The following is a 22,716-nucleotide window of genomic DNA, read 5'->3' as shown; positions in this document are numbered from 1 at the left end:
TGGCAGAAGGGGATGAAGAGGGGAGCTGGCAGGCGCTGCAGCCAAGGATGCCGCGGGTCTCTATCGAACAAGCGCTCGTGCAATCCGGGCACAGAGACAGCAGCCTCGCGCTGGCACCGACGGGCAAGGGAGGCTCTCGGACCAGTGGGATTCAGGGTGCAAACGCGCCCCAGACGCTCGTGCTCTGGAGCCGGCGCAGCGAACCGCCGGGCCCCGGGGCGAAGGGCAAGGCATGGGGCGGCTGGGCTGGAGGAGCGAGGATGGAGCAGACCGGACAAACACGCCGTGCGAGGATGAGCCAGGGAGACGGCAAGACGCAGGGACCGTGACCTCACCCCCCGAAAAGACAGGCGCGCCACGCGTTACAAGCGGAGCTCGATCGCGCCGGGTTTGCCGCGGCGGGTTTTGCAGCGCCTTTTAGCAAATGTTCCCTCCCCAGCCCCAAAAGCCTCGAGCGCTTAGAAATGCCAAAACTACGCGAGTTGCCTAGTCGGCTCCTCGGAAGACGACCTGCGCAGGGGTAAACTGAGGCACGGCCAGCCATCGGCAGGGCAGCCGGGAAGCGCTGTCCCATCCCCAGCCGGCCGGGAAGCGAACGCGCGCAGCCCTGTCCGACAGCCACTCTCCGAGCACCCTCCGGCTCTCGGCTCGGCAGGAAGGGAAACCAGGAGACAGTGACGCAGAGCGATGTGGCCAAGGGCCGGACCTCCCGGCACCCAGCCCCGCGCTCCCTGTGCTCCCTGCGCTCCCCACAGCAACCTCCTGCCGGCCCGCGGTGCCCAGCATCCCCCTCCCTCCCCGCGCCGGAGCACCGGGGAACCCAGGCGTCCTGGCCCCCGGCCCCGCTCCGAGCACATGGCCCACACCAGAAACCGGGAAAGGGCTCAGGGCAGCGGGAGGCCTCGGCCGACGCCGGCCGCCCGGCAGGTCCCGTCTCCCCGGCCCGCAACGCCCAGGAGATGCACCGAGCTCCGGGCAAACCCCATCGCACCCGCGCTGCAGCCGCCCCCCGGGGAGGAATCGGGGCCGGGCTGACACCCCCCGAGCGGCACCCCAGGCGCGACACCCGCTCCCCACCGAGCGAGCGGCACTGCCCCGCGGCAGGGAGTCCCGCAGGGAAACCGGGGCCCGGAGGCGCAGCTGGACGGAGAAGCAGCGGGGGCTCGGAGAGCGGCAGTGCACCCGCTGGAGGAGACCGGGGGGCTCGCAGAGGGGCACGGCGAGGGGTGTCCGGCGGAGAAGGAGAATTAGGGGGCTCGCAGAGGGGCACGGCGAGGGGTGTCCGGCGGAGAAGGAGAATTAGGGGGCTCGCAGAGGGGCACGGCGAGGGGTGCGGGGTGGAGGAGCCCGGCGGGGGTGGGGGCTCAGGGAGCGGGTCCGGGGCGCGCAGCACTCACCCAGGGGCCGCGCCGTCCAGCGGGGGCCGCGCTCCTCCATGGGCACGCCTGGCGGCGGCGGCGGCGGCGGAGCCCGGGGCGCACGTCGGGGGGGCGGCGGGCGGGGAGGCCCCGGCGGGGGCCGAGCAGCAGCGGCGCCGAGCCGAGCCGAGCGGAGCGGAGCCGAGCCGAGCGGAGCTTCCCCCGCCGCTTCCTGCTTCCCTGCGCGCCCGCCCGCCCGCCGCCCCGGGAGCCGCACGGCTGGAGCGTGACTCACCGGGGGCCGGGCCGGGCAGGGCCGGGCCCCGACGGGGGGGGCAGGCGGGCGGGCGGGCGGGCGCCGTGGCACCTTCCCCCCGCGGGGCCTCCCCCTCGGCGCGGCGGCAGCCCCGGGGGGGGGGTGCCCCCCCTCTCCCAAAACGGGGGGCTGGGGACAGGAGGGGGGGGGCAGCCCTCCGCTGGAGCGGGGAAAGGCGGCTCTGGGGGCAGGGGGGTGGCGGGTGCCCCCTGTCCGGGCGAGCGGGGGGGCCAGGATGAGCGGCAGTGCCCCCCAAGTGCAGAGCTGGGGGGATGCTTGTGCCAGGTATGGGGGGGGCAGGAGATTGGGGGCAGCAAGGCCACCCCGTCCGCCCCTTCCAAGCCCGGAGGAGAGGGGCAAGCCCCCCCAGAGCTCCCCCAAACTCCCCCGCTGCGCCCGGGGGGTCACGGCCGCAGGGTCCCCGGGGGACCCGACAGAGCACCGAGGCCCACGGAGGCGCCAGCCCGTCCCACTGCGAGCGTGGCATCTCCGGGAGCTGCCGCGAGCCCGGACCCCGCAGGGATGAGCCCCGCCGTGGGGCTCAGCCGGCTGCAGAGAGCGGCTGCACACCGGAGGGGGGGGCGGAAAGGGGGCCCACGGCAGCAAGCACCGTCCCCCCGGGCTGCAAACGTGGCCCTCACCGCTGCGCCAGCCACGCCAGCGACTAATAAGCTTGGCGACATCGGTGAAACGAGCGGGGTGGGGCTCAGCCCACTCGCAGATGAAGGGAGCTGCCGGCCGCCTAAGCAGCCATTATAACCGGTCCCGGTGCGCTCCGCACGCCGGACAGGCTCGGCAGGCCCGCGCACGCAGGGATCTCGGCCTTCCCGAGGCGGCTCGGGGAAGGAATTTCGTCTCGGCGCTGCTGGCCATGAACTTGCAGATCTCTGGGAAGAGATTCTGGGGCACGGCGGGGGCGGGCTCGCAGCAGGCCAAAATATCCCGCGCAGCGACGCGGGATGCGGCAGCGGGCGACGCCGACAGCAGTTGGGAAAGCCAAGGATCGAATCCTCCGGCCCGACCGCCCTGCCGGGGGCTCCTCTCCCCATCCCGGCTCACCCTCAGCCTCGTCTTCCCCTCCGGCCACCTCCTCTTCCTCCAAGGGGCTCCTGCTGCAGTCCTTCGCGCCGGCACCACCGGCATTTCCCCCCCCCCAATCTCCCTTTTTCCCATTCTATTTTAAATTTTTATTGCATTCTTTTTAAAGAATACAGAGGAACAAATGCCCTTATCAGCAATTCTCACAAGGTATAAAGAGCCGCTTTTATCTCACTGCCTTTACTAATCTAGAGCGAGCCGATGCCTGTTAATTTTTTTAATTTTCCTAGTGAATGCATTTGTAGCTTTGTCAGCATCTATACCCAGGCGCACATATATACCCGCACAGCTCCGGGCCCGCGTGCGCCCAAAGCCAGCCGGTATTTGTACAACGCACAGAGACAGGCAGCCCCCAAGGCGGAGCTGGCAAGGACAGGCACCGCCGCCGAGGCTGCTTAATGCTTCCCATTACAAGACCCTTGTTTTCGATTGCTTATAACTTTGTCAAGCCTGAATCATTCGGGCTGAAATTTTCCATGCCGGGGTGCCTCTGCAGACCGGCTTTCCAAAAATAGTGCCCGAGCTAAAACGGCTCAGCCGTTTCCGAAGATGAGATTTGGGGGGAGTATATTAAAAAAAAAAAAAGAGAGAGACAAGAAATCCTTCCCAGCATTTCCCCAAGCAGCCTCGAGGACCGCGGTACTTGGCGCTGGAAAATCACCCTGCTGCGGAGGACATGTCTTCCCTGCAAAACCTGCCTAGATTTGGCTGAGTTATTGTCCTCTGACTCCAAGGGGTGCAAACTCCCCGCCGGCAGCGCGGCCGGGCTCCATGCACCTCGCAGGGCATGCATGCGCGCGCGGTGGGGAGGAAGGCCAGGCTCGCTGCACGCCGGCAGCTCTCCCAGGCCGTTTTCCTCGTGCCGGACACGGCAGCCGCAGGAGGGGACCATTGCAACAGGAGCGGCGAGGCGGCGAGCGCGGCTCGGCTCCCTGCCCGCGTCCCTCGCTGCGAGGAAGCGCGCGCCCCACGGCCCCGGCTCTGCGCAGAAGCCGCCGCTTTTGCAGCCGTGCACCGGTTTCGTGGCCGCCGGGAAGCCCCGTGTTGCACCCCCCCCCCAAAAAGCCCCCGTTCGGGGGACGCCCCGAGGCGCCGCGGCACCCCTCGGCACGCCAGCCGGCCCCGCGAGGGCCGGGACCGGGAACGGCAGGGCCCGGCCGCGGCGCGCAGATGAGATGTGGCAGGCGTGTAACAAGCCATTAGTCACTGTCACCTTTGCCCGGCAGCCACTGGCAGGGTAATAAATCCAGCGATGACTCCGGCAGGCCCGTTCCAGGCCACGGCTCCCAGCTTGCCTCCGCGTCTCTCCCGCCGCGGCTGGGAGCAGCTTGCAAATGCAAACCCGCCGCCCCCGGCCCCCGGCCCCGCGGGACCCCCAGGGACCCCCCCGGGCAGCGCCCCGTCCCCCGGGGCCGTGGGCGGACGGGGCCGACGGGCTCGGCTCGCGGCACGTAAGCGGGGCCAAAACCCCGCGGGGCTGATGCAAGGCTGACTCAGGCACCGTCGTCCCGGGAAGCGCCGGGCTCGGCCCTTCCTTTGGGAAAAAGCGGGGGGGGGGGGGGGGCAATGCAAAACGCTGCCACGCTGGGGAAAGCCGGCCGGGAACGGGCTCGCCCCACGCGGCGCCGTGAGTCACGCCGGCCCCCTCCGCTCCCGGCCGGGAATGCCTCCGTCTGCCCTGGCTCCTCGCCCGCGGCACCTTGCGGCTCCCAGCTCTCCCCGGCCCCGGCACCGCCGGATCAAAGCGGGCCGGCACGGCACGGCACGGCACGGCACGGCATGGCACGGTGCAGCAAGCCGGGGACGGGTCGCAAACAAGCCTGTCCTGGGAGGCGGCCGGCGGGAAGCGCGCGTGATACCTCTCCCAAAAAATGCTGCCGCTCCTGACGGACGAGGAGGCCGCGTCCCGGGAGCCGCTGCCCGGCCCAGCCCCAGGGCCCCCCCTCCCTCCCTCCCTCCGGCAGCGAGTCACGGCCCCAGGGCGCCGGGTGCGAACGCCCCCGCGCGCCGGCGCGCCAGGGTGGGTCCTCGCACGGGCGCCCTTCCCAGGCTTTTTGCCGGGAGAACGGGAAGAAGAGCCCCCCCCACCCCCACCCCGCGCCCGGACGGCTCCCGCAGCACCTACTTGTAGCTCCGGTGTCGGCGCCCTCCGCATCCAAAGCCGTCCGCTGGCCGCGGTCGGGGTCCGGGGCAGCGCCGGCGCCCGTGCCCGGGCTCTCCCTGGCGCTGGCCGCCCGATGCCGGGGCTCGCCGGCGGCAGGCTTGGCGGCGGCTGCCTCGAGGGAAGCGGGCGACGCCTGGAAGAGAAGCGGGACAGAGGCTCAGCGCCTGCGGCGGCGGGGCTGCGCGGGAGCCGGCAGCACGGCGAGCGGGGCCGGGCGCCGCCGGCGCGGGAGAGGGGCCGCGGGGCTGCCCCGGGCGCGCGGACACAAGGTGCTTTTGTTTTGCTGCCGGCAGATGCACGTGGCCGGCGCGGGGAGCCGCACGCCGCTCGCCAGCCTGCCTGCGCCGCGGGGCTACAGCTGGATCCGGGCAGCCGCTTCCAGCACCAGCAGGCAAGAAAGGCTGGGAAAGGGGGGGGGGGCCGCGAATCAAAGCGGCGGCCCCTCGCGAGCGAGCGGCAGCTGGCTGCTACCGATTACTCAACCGGCCAGTGTTTGCTCGAGATCAACAACTCCCCCTCGCCTTTCCTGCTCCGAGGTGGCAGGAGGCTGCGGGGAGGGCGAGGCGCCCGCGCCGCCGTCACGGGCGCCGAAGGCAGCTGCGTCGCCCCGTGCAAAGGGAGAGCTGGTGCTTTGCTTTTTTTCTGTTGTTGTTGTTTTTTTTTTTTGCACCGATTGCAGGGAAGCGTCTCCGCTCGCCCGCTCCCCTTCCCCGAACGCCAGGCGCTCCGGGGCACGCTGCGGCCAGCCGCCCCGCTCTGCCGCCTCCGTCGCCCTGCCGGTTAGCAGGCGCCCGGGAACGCGGCTTGCGCTGCCGTCACTTCTGCTTATCTTTAATAAACTGACAGCAGCCAAAGGAGCGCGCAGCCCGGCGCCGCCGCCACCGCCGCGCGCAGCCCGCCTGCCGGGGGGGCTGCTTTTTATTTCCCCCGTGGGAGCACCAGGGCAAATGAAATGGCTCTCGGGGGACGCTCGCCGCGCCGTGGCACCCGCGGCCACGTGCCTCTTTGCAGCGTCCAGACCAGGATGCAGGCAAGGGTGGAGAGGAGCCAGGGGGAGACCCCCCTCCCCAATTTAGGCGCCTCAGGGGTGCTGTGCAGAAAGGGTTTTACGTTGATTCGGTTTTTCTAGGGATTAGTCCTATAAACCTGGAGCGCCTAAGCGGGATGAACGGCGCATGAGTTTTGCTGGGAAGCCCTCGGAAGCGACGAGCCGCACACGCGAGCCCATGTAGAAATTTACCGTCCGTTTCCCGGAAAGGTTTAATTTATGGGATCCATATGGTGACGCCAACGCAACCACCAGCGCTCAGCAAATCCCACGGGTCCTCAAGCGGCGGTGTGCCCCCGGCAGCCCCCGGCTCGCCATCCCGCAGGGAAACCCGTCCGGCTCTTCGCCCCGGAGCTGCCTGCACACGATAACCCCCTACCTGTGGGCAAGGCAAGCGGCCTGGGAAGCGCTTTGAGAGCTGCAGCGGAGCCACTGATCGTTAATTATCATTAACCGTCCCTGGTCACGTGTCCCAGCAGCAGCGTTAGCAATGCACGGGCAGGGAGCAATAGCAGACAGCGCTGCAGGCTGGGACCGCTGGCAGTCCGGATCCTGGGGGAACGGTGTTTTCGGCACCCATTTGCTGCAGCACGGCTTGCCGCCTCCCTGCAAATCCATATTCGAGCCCCATGAGCAGCTCTGTCCCCAAACACACCTGCGACCCCGAGGTTGGGGACTAGCCCAGGGCCCCGGGTGCGAGCGGCCAGGATGAGCTCGACACCCCCATGCATGAAACCCCACCGGGTTCCACCTCTTCCCTCACCCTGGGCAACCTGCCGGCCCGTGCAGCAGGCTGCGCACGCAAAGCCGGGTTGGAAACGCAAGGAGGATCTGCACCCGAGGGGCACCAGCCACCGAGGACGCGTCCCGGCATCCCCAGCGCCTGGTGTCTTCCAGGGCACGGGCTGGCGATGCAGCAGGCACGGCCCCGGCGACCTGCTTGCTCGCGCGTGCACAGCGCATCCTGCAACGCCCTGCTCCCGCCCGGGGACTCGAGCGGAGAGGAGAAAAGAGGAGACGGACCCCGACCTCGGCCGCCAGGGCCTGGGCTTTCCCGCCGGGGGATGCTGAGATGCAAAACTGCCAGAGACAGGCTGTACACGTCCACCAGCCAGCCAGGAACGTGCCTGGCAAACCCCCCGGGAGCCTGTGCCCCTGGAGCCGACGGGCGAGAGCCGGCGCATGGACCTTCTCCTTGCTTTAACTCTACCCCGCGCTATCTGTCAGCAAATCATTCCCGGTTACACAGATAAGGAATAATTGATGCAAAGAAGCCATCTGTTTGCGAGCACGGAATATCTGCTCAATTAGGAGGGATCTGTCCGCCCAGATAAAGCGTCTCAGCAGCCCCTCGGAGGGGGCTTCCCTCCCCGACCGTGCCCTCAAAGACTCGCTCCCAATTAGAGGCGAGCCGAGCGGTCCGGGCGCTCGCTAGCTAACCAGCACCCCGAGGCGCTTCAGCAGACGCTCGAGGGGGTCCAGGGAGGCCGCTGGAAGGGCGCTGCAGCGCCCTGAGCTGAGACCAGCAGGCTCGTTGCATGGGTGGATAAGTGCACAGAGGGAGCACGCGCGCAGTCCGCGTAGGGCGCGGGGACTCGCCGGAAAGTAAGAGCAGAGGCCGGGCAAAAAAAGCTCACGTGGAGCAGCGGCAGGAGATGAGCCTGTGACATTAAGAACGTGGGAAGAATTGAGCTGTCAGGCGGGGGGGACGGCTGCGGCTGCGCGCCCCCAGCGATCGCTGCCCTATTAATATCTGCCAGTCCTGCCCAGGGGAGACAGGGAAAGGCGTCAAGGCAATTCCGCAGGTGACAAAGACGCAGGGAAAAAGGCTCGAACCGGAGCCAGGCTGGATTGCACCAATGCACCGAGCGCCCTGCGAGAGCCCTGGCCCGCCACGCGTCCCCCGGGCAATGCGGGACCGCAGCAAAGCCCCCGTGCGGGTCCCAGTGGCAGCTCGGTGACCAGAGCAATCCCTGCGAGGGCTGGGAGCGGTGCTCCACGTCCGTCCTTCCCCGCGCGCCGGCCAAGGGCACATTCCTTCCGCACCCATCACCAGGGACAAGCACCTGCCGCCCCGGGGCCACGAGGCTTGGAGACGGCGGTGACGGAGCGGGAAAGCCGAGGCCGCCCGCTGCCCCAGCCCGCAGCACGGGGGGAATTCCTCCGTGGGGGAATCCCGCTGCTCCTCTTTCCTAGCAGGAAGCACAACTCTGCAAAGGGATGTGAGATGTAGGAGCTGCACCGCAGCCCCAGCGGCCACGTCAAGGGCAGGGGTCTGAGTGGACCCCCGGCGCTAACGCCAGCGGTTCCCGGAGTGGATCCCCCTGGACGGAGCCCGCAGCCCGTGGGAGGGTGCCAGGGGCTCCCCGCTCCGGCCGGGCCGGGCCGTGTCGCCGCGCGGCTCGCAGGGCTGCTCTGCAGCCAGGGATCTGCCACGCAACAGGTCCGCGTGACACCGCGGCGCTTCCTGTGCCTTCGGGACACCAGAAAAGGCAGCTTCCTCATTCCGGTTCCCCATCTGCTTCACCTGCTGCGAAGGCTCTGCTGGGGCAGCGGCCTGCTTCAGGGCCATGCACGGCGCTGCACCGGGCACCCATGCCCCATGCACAGTGCTGCATCGGGCACCCGCACCCCCCATGCACAGTGCTGCATCGGGCACCCACACCCCATGCACGGCGCTGCGCTGGGCACCCACCCCCCATGCATGGTGCTGCATCGGGCACCCACATCCCCCATGCACGGCGCTGCATCGGGCACCCACATCCCCCATGCATGGCGCTGCATCGGGCACCCATGCCCCCCCATGCACGGTGCTGTGCCGGGCACCCACCCTCCATGCACGGCGCTGCGCCAGGCACCTGCGCTCCCCATGCACGGCTGCAACGCCACGCACGGCTGCAATGCACGGCCCCTACAAGCTGGTTTAACGCTAGCTTGCGCCTGGTGCCGGCGCGGCGGTCACTGCGCTGGCAGGGGCCCAGCAGCATGCTCGGGGCTGCCGGCTGGTTAGACAGCTAACCAGGCGCGGCGCGGGCAGGCCAGGCGGCACGGCACAGCGCGGGCACGGCGGCACCTGAAAAGCAGGCAGCTGCCTTTCCGCCCGGCCTGGCAACACTGGACCTTGCACCGCCACTCGGAAACCTCATCCGCTCCTCCGCCGCTTGCCTCTCCTCCCCGTGCCCCCCGGCCCCATTCCCAACCCTGCCGAATGCCCCCACGCCGCGGGCTGCACTACGGCCCCGGCTCACCCGACTGCAACCTGCCCCGCGCCGCCAAGCCCGGCTTCACCTTGCCTGCGGGGCGGCAGCTTGGGGGGGGGACGCCGGAGCCGGGGCCAGGGCTGGGGCTGTGCCCGGCGGCGCTCGCGGCCTGCCCGCTCATGCACGCTCCTCCGCAAGCGAGGCAGCAGCGCTGGGGAAGTTCCCAGCCGCCCAGCAGGAGCCGGCGCTTGCAGGGAGGGAGCGAGCAGCCCCGCGCGCGGCCCCCGCAACCCGGGGGGCTCCCGGGGCTGGATCTTCCCCAGCTACAGCCCGGCAGCATCCCTCATTTGCCTAGGAAGGGCAGGGCGCGCTGCCGGAAGGGATCCGCTGCGGATGCGCCGGGTAATTAGGAGCATGTTCAAAAAGCCCTTTGGTTGCACCGGCACAGAAAGCGTTTTCCCTCGCTGCGCCGTCAGAGCCCTCTAGCGGGGCCGCGCGCGCAGACGGCGGGGCATCGCCGCCCGCCCGGCTCCGGCAGGGCTGCCGGCAAGCTCGGAAACCCCCCCGCGCCGCCGATGCTGCCGCAGGGCTTTGCATCGCAGCCGGCACCAGCCTGCTCCAGCCGGGGGGTCGGCAGCGATTTCGGCAGCGAGCACCGAAGCCTGCTCGGAGCAAAACCCCGCAGGCGCCCGAGGGGAAAAAAGCCGGCACGTGGTATCCAGCAAGGAGCCTTGCCTTCAGCACGAGGGGGCCACATCCTGCATCGTGCAGTGGATGCTCAGCCTGGCTCACCGGGACGTCGGCTCCGGGAGCCCCGGCAGCGACGCCGCGCTCCGCGAGCAGCTCCAGGCCCCGCTTCCAAGGCTTTCGGAGGCAGGGTGGGGAGCCAAATCCCCGCCGCCCCCCGAGCCTGCTGCGCTCGGTGCGGGGACTGCGCCGTCCTCCCCCCGCCGCCGCCGCCGCAGGCGTGCGAGGCTGCGCTAAAAATAAAAGGCGTTTGGAGTGTTTACGGCTGGAGCGAGCGGGCTCCCTCCGGCTGCCTTTGTTGGCGGAGCGGCCGAGCCCTCCGGCTCACGCTGGGGCTTTATCGCCGCCGCCGCCGGCCCCCCCTCGCAATTACCGCCGCTGCGCGGGGGCACAGCCCCAGGCGCTTGTTAGGCCAGACGGTTTCAGCTGCTCTTCCCTCCAGGAAGTCACCTCCCAGCACCGCCTCCCTCCTCCTCCTCCTCCTCCTCCTCCGAGCAGCAGCTCCCGCAGGCCTTAAGCCAGAGGTTTCTCCCCAAAAAGTGGGGCAAGCAGGGCCTGAGGCTGGAGATGCTGCCCCAGGGCAACCCGCCCCTGGCGCGGTGGTGCTGAGCATCCCCGGACCGCAGCACCCACGCTGCATCCCCAAAATATTGCCGTCAGAGGCAAAATGAGGCTGGTCCAGACCATGCTTGTAGCAGCTTGCAAACACCATGGACCTCAGCACCGTCTCTGAGCCAGGTGCCGGCTCCCGCGGCTGAGCATCCCGCCTCCCATGGCCGAGCATCTCATCCCACCTCCCGCGGCCGAGCATCCCATCTCCCGCGGCCAAGCATCCCATCCTGCCTCCCGTACCCAGCTCCCAGCTCTCCACCCTGCAAAAACGCCCAGCCCTCAGCCCTTTTCCCAAAGCGCCCTTCCAGGGAAGCTGCTCCCCCCACGGCACCGCTCGCGGGCACCGCAGCGCCCGCCGGGCCCCCCCTCCAAAGCAGGCTATTAGAGGAGACCCGGGGCTCGCCCGCCCGCCCGCCGCCCCAGCGCCTACCGGCTTCGTTCCTCGCTGCTGTATTTAAAGTTTCTCAGCCGTGTTTGCTTTCAGAAAGTTGGAACCTGCAATTACAGCTGTGATAACCCGTAATTAAAAAGGGGAAGGGGAAAAAAAAAGAGGGAGAGAAACAAAAGGCTCCAGTGAGAGACGACCACGTTAACGCTTCCCAAGCCGGGAACGCGCTCGGCCCGGCGGCCCCCCTGCAAGCAACGGGAAACGGGGGCTCCCTCGCCACGGCGGGGAGGGACAGGAACAGCTTCCCGCTCCATGGCGGGAGACACGGAGGGGACACCGCCGGTCCGGGGGCTCAGCTCTGCCCGCAGCCGGACGCCGGGGCGAGCAAGCGGCCGGCCATGCGGTGGGATCTCCCAGTCCTGCAAAAACCAAACGCGGCGTTGCGGCGTGGGCTCACGAGGCTGCGAAGGGGCCCCCCACGTGCATGCACACGCTCCACCGGAGCACCATGCCGGCCAGGCCGGTTTGCAAATCCCCCCCGGCCCCATGGCAGCAGTGGTGGCGGAAGCGCCCGGAGGAAGCGGGTGCAGCACCACCCTGCTCGCTGGGGTGGAGCGGGGCCGCGCCGGAGCATCGCCCGTCCCTGGCCGCTCGAAGCCGCCGCACCGCCGGAGAGGGGCTCCCCATCCGCGGGGACCCCGGTGCCGGGCCAGCCCCGGCGCACGCCCTCGGCCGCTGCCGGTGACATGATCTCGCACGACATCGCCGCGGCGATTCTGACAGGCAGCTAACGAGCTGCAGGCAGCAATTTGGGTTATATATAGCCCCAGCGGTGACTGCATCTAATTGCTCCGGCACGCACCGGCCCCGCCGCGCCGCGGTCCGGGTGCAAGGGGCAGTGGCGGTGGCCTGTGCCCCGAGCCGGCCGGCCGGCCCCTCCGGAGGCTGCCGGGGGCTGGAGCGGTGCCCCCCGGCCGCTGCGCCCTCGCGGGCTTGGAGGGGCGCGGGAAGCGGCGCTATTCCCGCCCGGCTTTGTGCCCGCCCTAAGCGGCTTTGCCTAAAGCCAGCGGCCCAGCCCGTTCCAACCGGGGGCCCTAAGGAGCTTTTGTCTCGCTCATTAAGGGGTTTTGGGCGGGGGGGGGGGGGGTGCAGCCCCTGCACGTCCCCCCGCAGCTCCGACGGGATGGGATGGGATGGGACGGGATGAGGGGATGCTCGTGCGGCCGGATCCCCCCCCCCCCCCGCTGGCAGCTGCGAGGCGAGGCGAGGCGGCGGGCGCAGATGGGCCCCCGGCGCGGCTCCCCACCGCCACCGCCGCCGCCGCCGCCGGCACGGGGAGGGGACGCAGCCGCCGGCACGGGGAGGGGGCGCGGAGGCCGGGGCGCTCGGCAGCTTCCTCGGCGCGGCGCGGCACGGCACGGCACAATGGAGGCCGCGCCGGCGGATCCGGGGTCAGGGGTGAGAACAGCAATAAGTGGTTTATGCCTTTTGTGAAGAGGCTGAAGTGACAGCTCGGCGGATTAACAAAGACGTCCTCTGTTCCCGGGCAGGTCATGTGGAAAGCGCCGAGACGACCCCTGTCACTTCTTTTTCTTGCAAGAACAGACATTTGTTCGCGAGCAAGCGGGGAGGTGACGGAGGGGGAGGCCGGCGCGGGGGGCGGCGAGGGGGGGGGGATGCAGCCGGCCGCCCTTCGGCTTCCTCCGGCGGCCGCGCCGAGCACCGCGCCGGCCGGGAGGGCGCAGCCGGGGGCGGCTGGAAAAGCCGCTGCGGTCGGGGGCCACGCACGCCCCACGGCAGGCGTCCCTCCGCTGGCCCCCGCCCCCCCTGCCACCCCAGCGATTCGGGAAGGGAACCGCAAAGAAGGGAGAGTTTCGCACCCATCGCTGCCTGGGGATGCACCACCCAGCACACCCCGGCCCCCCGCGGGCACGCACAGCTCTTGCCGACATCTGCCAGCCTGGGAAATGCTCCCTCCACCCTGCTTGCACGGCAGGGAAACCGAGGCAGGGAAAGATGCGAGCATCCCATCCACACACAGCGAGCAGCTGCGGCGGCAGCGCTCCACTCGCACTGGAAGTAGCGCTGGCTGTGCAGGGCACAATCAGCCCCATCAGATCTGCAGCGATCGCCCCAGAGCTGTCCCCAGCACACCAGCGCAGTGCTGGCACAGTCATCATTAGGCTCCAGAGTCAACAGCCAAAACAGCCCGTTCTGCCCCGCTGAGACAAACCCCGACCATGCAGCGATCCTCCTCGCCGCAGCTCTCCCCGCAGCTCCTGTCTTGCTCTCCCGCTACCCCCCAGCTTCCTCGCTGTGCTGCAGGCTGCCGCGGGCTGGGAGGGAAGGGAGGCAGCGCACTCCCTGGCATAAGGACTGCAGCCCAAATTGACCCCTAAGTGAGGTAGGAACTGGTGGGTCCCTCCGGATGTGCCACCGCGAGAGCCCCGCTTTGCCCCCCTGCTCCTCATCCTCACCTCCGGGACACAGCGGGACAGCCGGCGCAGCCTGCAAACCGGCACGGAGCCCAGCTCGCCCGCCGCCAGGCTCCAGAGCCGACGGGCAGCATCCGCGGGCGCCGTCCCCTCTCCAGGGCTCCCGGCTGCGCTAAATACCTGCCGCGAGACGCAGCGGCCCAAAGGGGGATTTCACACTGGAAAACCCCCCTCGGCCCCGCGACGGGGCTCACGTTCACGGGGCGTTCCCCAAACGGCACAGCCAGTCCCGACGGGACGGCACGCTCGGAGGTAAACCGAGGCACGGCGGAGTGGCCCATCGCCACCCGGCCGGGAGCCGGGCACGCACCGCAAAGCCGTCGCCTCGCCCCGCCGGGCCGCCCGTGAGTCACGCCGCGTTCAAGCAGGAGCGGTTAATTGGGACGCCGAGACGCCTTCCTCGCCCTGCCGCCGGATGCGGCGGGGACGCGGGGCAGCACGCCCAGGCCTCCCGGGCGCCCGCGGCTCGGGACGCGATTGCACACGCAGCGAAAGGCCTTTGCAGCCCCTCGCTCGTGCGGGAGAACTGCAAAGCACCGCCAGAGCCGGAAGAAAACTCGTGCGGCGCCTGCGAGGCCGCGCAATCGGATTGCGATATTAAGGCGTTAAAGGCTCAGGCCCCCCCCCCCCCCGCCACCCCGTCCTCCCTCTTCATCCGGCAGCGGCAGCTCAGCACGCCCGTTCTCAGCTCCCGCCTGCCATCTAAAGACAGACTCACGGCGAGGTGCAGCGCTCCATTAATCTGCAGATTAAACACGCACCATCTGCAAGGGGAAACTTTAACGCGGGGTAAGACCTGCAGCGCGGGCCAGCGGCACGGCCGGCACCCTTCGCGGGGCCGCGCAGCCGCCCCCGGGCTCAGCGGCACGGGGCAGGCGGAGGAGCCCCCCTCTGCGCCGTTGCAGCCACCGCTGCACCTGGTTAATTGCTTTAAGCGATTACGAGTCTCTTTGTGAGGATGGGAGATTAGATACGGCAGCCTCGGAGCCTGCTTCCCCCCGCGGCCCTCCGCCCCCCCTGCCCCGGGGCTCGCGGCCCCGGCACCGCTCCCAGGGGGATTTTGCACCGTGCCCGTTTTCGGGGAGCACGTCCCACCTCTCCCCAGACCCGCGAAGCCGCAGGGGCCTCCTGCTCGCTCCGGCGAGGTTGCCAGAGCCCCGCGGGAAAGCCGGAGCTGGGCAGCCCGAGCCAGGTCGCAGCGACCGCAGGGTCACCCGGCCCGGCCCTATTTATAGGGGACGGGAGGGAAGCGGCGGCGTGGAGCCGAGCAGGGGGACGGCGTGTCCCAAAAGCGGGTGGGGAGGACGGGGACAAGCGGGACAAGCGGCCCCCGCGTGCTCCCCGGGGCGCACGGTGGCGACGCACGGCACAGCACGGCACGGCACGGCACGGCCCACCTGCCAACTCAGCGCACCGATGAATTACACCGGATTACAGGTCCCTGCTCGGGTCACCGAGGAAACGAGCCAAGGAGGCTTTCCGCCTGCCGGCCCGCTCCCACCAGAGAATTTACGGCCAGGGCTCCATGACGGGCTGAGTAATTAGTGCCGGGAGGGAAACGGCTGAATCAGCACCGAGCAGTCGGCACCGAAGGGATGGAGCCGGAGGGGGGCAATCGTGGCGGGTCAGACGGCAGCTCCCAGGGAAGGAGCGAGGTTTTGGGGGGCGCCGGCGGCCCAGCAGCGCCCGCTAGCCTGGGGCTCATCCCCAGCGCAGTGGGAAAAGCCCGGCGAGCATGGTTTCCGAACCCCAACCTGCTGCTCCGGCACAGCAGGGCATCCTGCACGGGGGCTGGCTCCGGACCAGCATCCCAACAGCCGGTTCCCCGAGGAATTGGGGGAGTCACTTGGGAACGCTCCCACCAGCAGCTCCCCAGCGCAGCTAGTCACTGGGGACGAGCATCTCCCCAGTCCTGCCTCTGCAGCCCGCAGGATGCTCGGTCCCCCCCGGGCGTCCGCCAGGCCTCCCCGGCTGCTGTCGACTTAACAGGGTTGGGAACGCCGGGGCTGGCCCCCCCGGCAGAGCCGGCCCCTGCTCCGCGCCCGATCCGAGCCCTTGCTCTGCCCGCTCCCCCCCCTCCCTGCTGTCTGCCTCCTGCCTCCGTCTGCTGCCTGGTTTTACGAGGGCCATTTCCAAGAGGTCGCTGGAAATAGATTTTTATCACCTCGTGATAAATATCATTTACGGTGACATTACTGCTCGGAGCAGCCGCGCGGAGGAGGGAGGAGAGGCGGGCAGGCGGCGCCTGCTCTCGCCGCCCCCGGCTCCGCGGGGCCCCGTCCCCATCCCCGCAGGTTCAGGCAGCGCCAAGCCCCAGACCATCCATCTATCCGGGCGGCACAAACAGAGGGAGCCGCATCATTAGCCCCGCGCGCCATTAAGCGCTTAAAAAGCCATCGGAACAGGACGCGCCATTAGCTGACAAGCGAGCTGGGAGCGCAGGGATGCTCGGTACAGGGAGCAGGGAGCCAAGCCGAGCTGGGGGGGGCAGGAGGCCTCCGCACCCGGCCCGCCGCGGGGGTCCCCGGCAAGGCACGGGAAAACCAGGGGCTTTCAGAGCTGACACATCGCGAAGCCACCGCTGGGCACCTCCCAAGCGGGACTTTTTGGCAGGGAAGGTTCCCAGGGCAGGGATGGGGCTCCCTGCCAATCCGGCAGTGGGTCTGTCCTGCCGAGCTGGCCCAGGCACCGCTTTAGGGACGGCGTCAGCACAGAGGGAAACGCAGAGCCGGGCTGAGACCTGCAAAACTCGTGACAGCCGCGGCATCAGGCGCCGGAGCCCCGGGTGCCGCCTCGTGCAGGGGCGCGCTCCCGCTGCTCGGGTCCTCCCTCTGGGCAAGGCCGCGAGGGCCGGCTCGGGGAGCGCTGCCAAGCCGTGCCCGCAAACAGCCGCCTCTGGCAAAGGGCACGGCTCCGGGCGCGGGGCCAAGGCCAGCCCGCCGCCTGCGGCCGTCCCCGGGGCCGCGCGGAGCCCGGCCACACACAGCGCCGGGAGCCGGCCGCCCCCGCGCCCGCGGCTCCCGCCGCCGAACAAGGGCCCCTTTCAGCGCCCGGCTGCCCGCCCGCCCGCCGAGGGGACGCGGCTGCCGTGCTCGCCCCCCGCCGAGGACGGGAGCCGGCCCCCCGATCCCGAGGGGGTTCTCCGTGCAAAGCAGCGCTGCAAAATCCCCCCCGGAAGGGGCGCGGAGCCCCGGCGAGACCCGCTCTCCGGCCGGGGCGGTGCCGGCGCGGAAAGCCGGCTTGCAACACAAGGCAAAGAGCAACCCTCGCCCGCAGGCAGAGAGAGCGGCAACACCCGGCCCTGCCAAGAATCCTGTTTTCTCTGCCCAGCCCCGGCGCCGACTCCCTTGGACGAGTCGCCTCCTGCCCTGGTGCCTCCGTTTCCCCATCGCCCCAGCGCGCAGCGGCCGGGCTGAGGGCAGATGCGCGGGGATGGGGTCCGCAGCCGGAGGGGTCCCGCGCGCGAGCCCAGCCCTGGATGCAGGCTGCTGCTTGCGACACGCATTGCAAAACCGCGGTGCCTCGGAGCCCCGGCGTCTTCCTTGGCGAGCGGCCCCGCGGAGCTCCGCGCGGGGCAGGAAGGGAGCGAGGGCTTTGTACGGAGCCGGGCCCCGGCGAGACAACGGCAAAGGCCACCTGCCGCCAGCCGCTGCCGCCGCGGCAGGGCCCCTCCTCTGCTCCAGACACCTGTCTGGCGGAAAACAGCCCTCCGCGCAGCCCGCGGGCTCGCAGAGAGGGAACGCAGAGAGATGGGATCCTGCATCCCATCCCGGCACATCCGCAGCGGGCGAAGACCGGCTCGGCCCAGGCAATCTTCACAGAGCCGAGCAAGTCCCTGCTCCAGGGCGCGGGCAGCCCATTGGGAACAGGTCGGCGGAGGGAGTCGGAGCCAGCGTTGGGTGCCAGCGCGCCCGGAGCAAAGCCGCACACCGGGATGCACGAGCAGCACGGCATGCCGTGCCCCACGGAGCCCCCCCAGCCCGCGCCGCGCCGGTGCAATCGCTGCCGTGCAGGGCCGGGCTCAGCACCCCCGTGGCGCAGCGGGGAAAGCGAGGCGGGGGCCGCAGGGCCTCCGCGGGGGCCGTGGTGCCGGAGGGAGGCCAGCTCAAGCGCTGCCTGCTCCCCGAGCGCTTCCTGCCTGCTATACGGACGCCTCCCGCTCACAAAGAGCTTATCGGCCAGCCGTGCCCTTTCCTCAAGTCACAAAGGCGCAGCGAGGCTCCGGCAGGGACCTGGGCCAACTGGCCCGCGGAGGCGAGCGCGACCGCTCGGCACAACGGCCGCCAGGAGAACGAGCTCCCCCAGCCGAGGGTCGCGCTGGCAGCCGGCACCCGGAGCCGAGCCCAGGTGCCGCGTCCCCGCGGGGCGCCGAGCTTCCCAGGCCGGTCCCGCTGCATCCCTTTGCAGCTGCCGGGGATGACGGCGCCACGTCGGCCCCCACCAAAGACCTCCAAGGATGCCAGAGCCCGTTCCCTGTGGATGCAACGGGGCCGGTGGGGTTTGCAGCCCCCCCGGGTGACAGCGTGCCCCGGGATGCCCCAATTCCCCCCCCCCCGCCCCCCGTGCGGCGGCAGGATGCGCGCGGCACAGGCGGCCTCCGGCGAGCATGAAAGGGGGTTTGTTCCTCGGCCGCTTCACCTGGCCAGCAGCCTCGTCCGAGCCGAGCGCCGGGGAGCCGGCCCCCGCCACCGCCTCGTGTCTCCCAGCACGGAGCGGGCGGCGAGGAGCCAGCGCAGCGAGAGCGTCCTGCCAGGGCCACCTCCCCGGCGGTCACGGTGACCTTATATATCGCCGCGGGGAGAGCGTGCGCGCTGCTGCACACACAGCCCAGCGCTTGGCCCAGCTTTCGGTGCCCGGAGCCAGCGCCGGCCCTCGGCTTGGCACACTCCGGCCAGCCCCGCTGGCACGCGGCGCGGCGGGGACGGCTGCGCCGCCGGGCAGAGGAGGGGGTCGAGCCCCGCAGCGCATCCGGCTCTCCTCTCCTCTGCTCCCGGGGGCAACGCCGGAGCCACCGGGCACGCAGCCTTGCAGGGGCGCAGGGATGCTCCCGGGGGCGCCCGGCCGAGCCGGCCCCACTCCGAGCATCCCTCGAGGGCGGACGGCTCCAACCTGTCCCCCTGCTCAGCGCCACGCACACGCAGCTGCGCACCCAGGGCAGGGTTACTCCCAAAAGATGGCAAAAATCAGCCTCGTGCTGCCCGGGGAGGGGGAGTGACGGCTCCCACGTGGAGCAGAAGCCTTTGCCCCCCTCCTGGCCCGGCCCGGCACCATTCCCCCCTGCTTCCAGAGCCCAAATCCCCAGAGCATCTGCTCCCCCAGCACGTCCGGGCCTCGGGGCCGCGTCCTGCCCTCGGAGCCAACGTGCCCGGAGCCCTGCCAAGCCCCAGCTGCGCTCGCCTGGTTTCCAGGAATCGGAAAGGACCGTTTCACCCAGGTTAATCCTCCCCTCCTCCCCGCGGGGCCGCCCCCGCGCGGGCCCCCCCCCCTCCCCCGAGGGGGCCGCGGCAGAAGGACCGTTTCGCTCCTCCGCTTTTGCTGTTGTTGCTGTTGTTGTTGGTTGTTGGTTGTTGGTTGTTTGCTTGTTTTAAGCGCGGATCGATCCGGCGGCCGAGCCGAGCGCGCCAGGCTGGCAGCGCCTTCTGCAAAGTTGGCGGCAAAGTTGCAGAGCGCCCCGGGGGGGGGGGCAGGGGGCAGGGGGCAGGTGGGGGCGCCGCGGTGAGGTGGGGGGGGGCTGCGAGGGGGGGCCCCCCCTCCCCGTGCCCCCGCGGGCGGGGGGCGCCCCACGGCGGGGCTGCTCCCCCTCCTCCCCCCCCCGCGACGGCACCCCCCTTCCTCCTCCTGCACCCCCCCTCCCTCCAGCCCCCCCCCCCCGGCGCGGTCCCAAGCCCCCCCCCGCTGCCCCCCTGCAGGGCCGGGGGGGGGGGCGCGGGGGGGTCGGAGGCAGCCCCGCGGCCGGCGTTGCACCTACCTGCGCTTGGCAGGGCCCGGCGCGCTGCCGGGGGTGCTGGGACGAGCGCGGACCCCGCGGCAGCCCCGCTGGCGGCAGCCGACCGGGGAGGAGGAGGAGGAGGAGGAGGAAGAGGAGGAGGAGGAGGAGGAGGAGGAGGAGGAGGCGGCACGGCCGCACACACGCACATGCACCGAGCTGCCACAAATCTGGAGCCGCCGGCGAAAGCCGGGAGAGGGAGGAAAGGGGGGCGGCGGGGGGGCTGGGGAAATTAATAACCAACAAAAAGGCACTTGCCCCCTCCCCGGTGCCGCAGCCCCGGGGGGGCTCCCAAGGTGCCGCGGGCGGGGGGGGGGGATCAAAGGCTGGGGGGGGGGTCTCGGCAGCAAGCGCTGCCTGCCGCAACAAAGAGCCAGACACAACAAAAGCAGCATATGGCCGGAGCAGCGCAGGGCTGTAAATTAAACATAAAGGGAAGATTAGATAATTAATGAGCGCTCCCGGGCCGGCCGCGGCGGGGAGGGGGCTGCCGGCCGCGGCGCCCTCCGCCCCAACCCTGGGGGGGGGGGATGCCCCCGGCGGGGGGGTGGGGGCAATTGGGGAGGGGGCCGGGGGGAGCCACCTGTTGCGGAGGGAGGATGGGCGCCAGCTGCTCCGGGGGCGCGCGCCGAAGAGGATTAAAAGCGGGGGCTCGCCCACGGGGGGCACGGCACGGCACGGGGCAGCCCCGCTCCCCGCCGCCTCGTGCACCGGGCACGACGGGGGCAGGCAGCTCGGCGAGGCTCGGCCCCTGCCCCGGCTCCCCCCCACACACACCTCCGCCAAGCGCGGGCAAACCCGGTGCTGCAGGCGGGGAAACCGAGGCAGGCGAGCCCCCAGCACCCCCCGCCGCGCTCGGCGTCGTGGGGACCCCGGTGCGGGCACCTCCGGGGCCACGTTCAACACAAATGCGGCGAGAGCGTGGGAGCAGGCAGCGGAGCCGCCAGCGGAGCCACTGGGGCCCAGGGCCAAGCACGCCACAGCCCCCGTCGTCCTGCACACGTGCCCCACGCACAGTGCACGGCTACGGGACACCTTATTCCAGCACGGCACTTGCTTCCCCGACCCCGCCGCTCGTCCCGAGCACCGTTCGTTTGCAACGCACCGGGCCTCCTTCGAGGCACCTCTCTGCACCCAAAAAGCACCCGCGTGCTGCTGCAAACCCCCCAGTGCCCACCGGGCGTGGGAACGCCTCGCCTGCAGCCTGGCCCAAAACCCGGGCAGTGCCCCCGGCACGCACCCACGCGGCGCTGCAGAAAGCCCTGGGGGAGACGACTGCTGCAACAGCTTTGCAGGCACCAGGACCTCTCCGGATGGCTTGAAGACGGGGGGGGGCATCAAGAGGGCCCCCCCCAGCCCCCTCTGCTGCAAACCGCCCCCGGTCCAAGCAGAGCCAAGGCAGAGCTGTCCCTGCGGCCTCGGGGACGTCGCAGGCAGCACCCCGGGGCGGCCGGCGGCCCGGCTCCCAGCAGGCAGGGGGGATGGGGGGGGGGTTACTCCGGCACGGAGCTGCAAGGGGATGCCAGACTCGCAGGCAGGCTCGACCCCAGCCGGGGGAAAGAGTTAATCCCATTATTGGCAGGCTCACAGATGGCGACTGCACCGAGTCCCCTGCTTAGCAGATTTAACAGATAGCACAGGAGGGAGGGAGCGAGCGAGCGAGCGAGGGGGAGAGATCCTCCCCCCCCACACCCCGAAACACACACGCAGCAGCAAACCCCCCCTCGGAGGCACGAGGGTCGGCCTGCACTGCCGGACGCCACCCCGCCGTGCGGTGGGAGCCCCGAGGCCGGGAGGGCGCCGCGCACGCCGGATGCGGCCGGCACCCCCGGCCCCTTTGCAAATGCAATGCTTGAAGTGCATCCAGCGGGAGAGCGGCGGCGGCGGGGGGGACGGGGCCGCCGGGCAGAAGCGGCCGGGAAGCTGGGGAGGGGGGGTTCCTCGGCGAGCCCGCTGCGGTGCCCGGCCGGCGCTTTGTCCTCGCGCCCCGTTGAGCCGGCGGGCGCGGGGCAAGCAGATGCCGCGGGGCGCGCGGTGGCGGCGGCGGCCCCCTGCGAGCGCCCGCGCTCTCCCCGCGTGCCGAGACGGCTGTTAGGTCAGCGCCGAGGTCCTGTTTACCGAACGCGGGGATATTTAAGCAGCTGCTCCCAGCACTTTGGAGGTGGCATCAGCAGCCGCCCGCTGTAACCCTGGGATTAGGGAGCGTCGGAAAAGGCTGGAAGGAGGCCAGAGGCGGAGAGGCACGGCCGTGAATCATGCAGCAGCAGGGCAGGACGGAGCTGCCAGCCGCCGCCGCCGCCGCGGGTCGTGCCCAGCCTGGGGGGAGGCCAGCTGCCAGCGCCCGCCGCGGCGCGCGGAGCGGCACGGAGCCCCGCGCGAGGAGCTGCCCCCGGCACCGACCACCGCATAGGGGGCACAGCTCAGCGGGTGGACGGAGAAGAGCCGACGCTTTCCCGTCTCCGCAACGCGGGCGTAAATCCAGGGGGAGGTGCCGGCGCGCCTCCAGCTCTCCATCGCTGCCACGAGCTCAGCCAGCTCTCAGCCCTTCTCCCCGCAGCCCTTCTTAGGCGCGTCCCACCCCAGGACCCTGCATCACGCACGCTGCAGCGGCTGGGTCCCACCGACACCAGCGCCAAGGGACAGGACAAGGCAGGCGCCATCCAAAGCAAACCTCCCCCGTCTCGTTTTCGGCCGTTGCAACACGCTAAGGGGCGGCTCGGCCCCGCCGGCGACAGGCAGCCCCGCAAATTCACTCCCCCGCAGCTGCCCGGGCCCGCGGCATCCCGCGCAGCCGCCCCGGCCCGGGGATGCGACGGGCACATGCGAGACGTCCCCTTGCACAAGGCGCCGCGTTGCCATGCCGGAGGTTGCCACGGCAATGGGCAAGCGGGAATCTGGGTGGAAAAGGAGGTTGCGGTCCTGCAGGGCTGCAGGGGCACAGTGCTGTGTCCCCCCCCCCAGCCCCGAGGGCCCCGCAGAGCCGGGGTGCACAGGACGGGTGCCCTGGTACCCCCGGCGGCCCCGCATCCTCACCCAGGGAGGGGATGCGGATGTCCGTGCCGGAGGATGCCGAACGGCTCCGATGCCCCGAGGAGATCTGCCGCTGGGGGCCTTCGAGGCGGGCGGCCTCCGCGCCCGCCCGCCCGCCGGAGCAGCTCGGAGCTGGCCCTGGCTGCTACATTTACGAGGTGTTTTACTCCTCCATGTCGCAGCTGCCAGGTTCGGGGCTGCTGGAGCCGCTGCGGAGGCGCTCGGCCAGCCCGCGGGAGCGCGGCCCCACGCACGGCCAGCCTCGGCGGCGACA

At 70.6% G+C, this 22,716-nt stretch overlaps 1 protein-coding gene across 1 annotated transcript in view; it reads right to left on the bottom strand.

Moving 5' to 3' along the window:
* Positions 1 to 22,716, bottom strand: part of GSE1 (Gse1 coiled-coil protein) — a 113,709-nt gene that overhangs the window by 67,643 nt on the left and 23,350 nt on the right. Inside the window, 1 exon segment of the mRNA XM_067302395.1 lies at positions 4,898 to 5,069. Coding sequence (XP_067158496.1) covers positions 4,898 to 5,069 — 172 coding nt within the window.

Source organism: Apteryx mantelli, chromosome 10, assembly GCF_036417845.1.
Source record: "Apteryx mantelli isolate bAptMan1 chromosome 10, bAptMan1.hap1, whole genome shotgun sequence".
Classification (NCBI taxonomy): Eukaryota; Metazoa; Chordata; class Aves; order Apterygiformes; family Apterygidae; genus Apteryx; species Apteryx mantelli.
The sequence above is the reverse complement of the archived record's forward strand: the minus strand, read 5'-3'. Positions and strand labels throughout refer to the sequence as shown.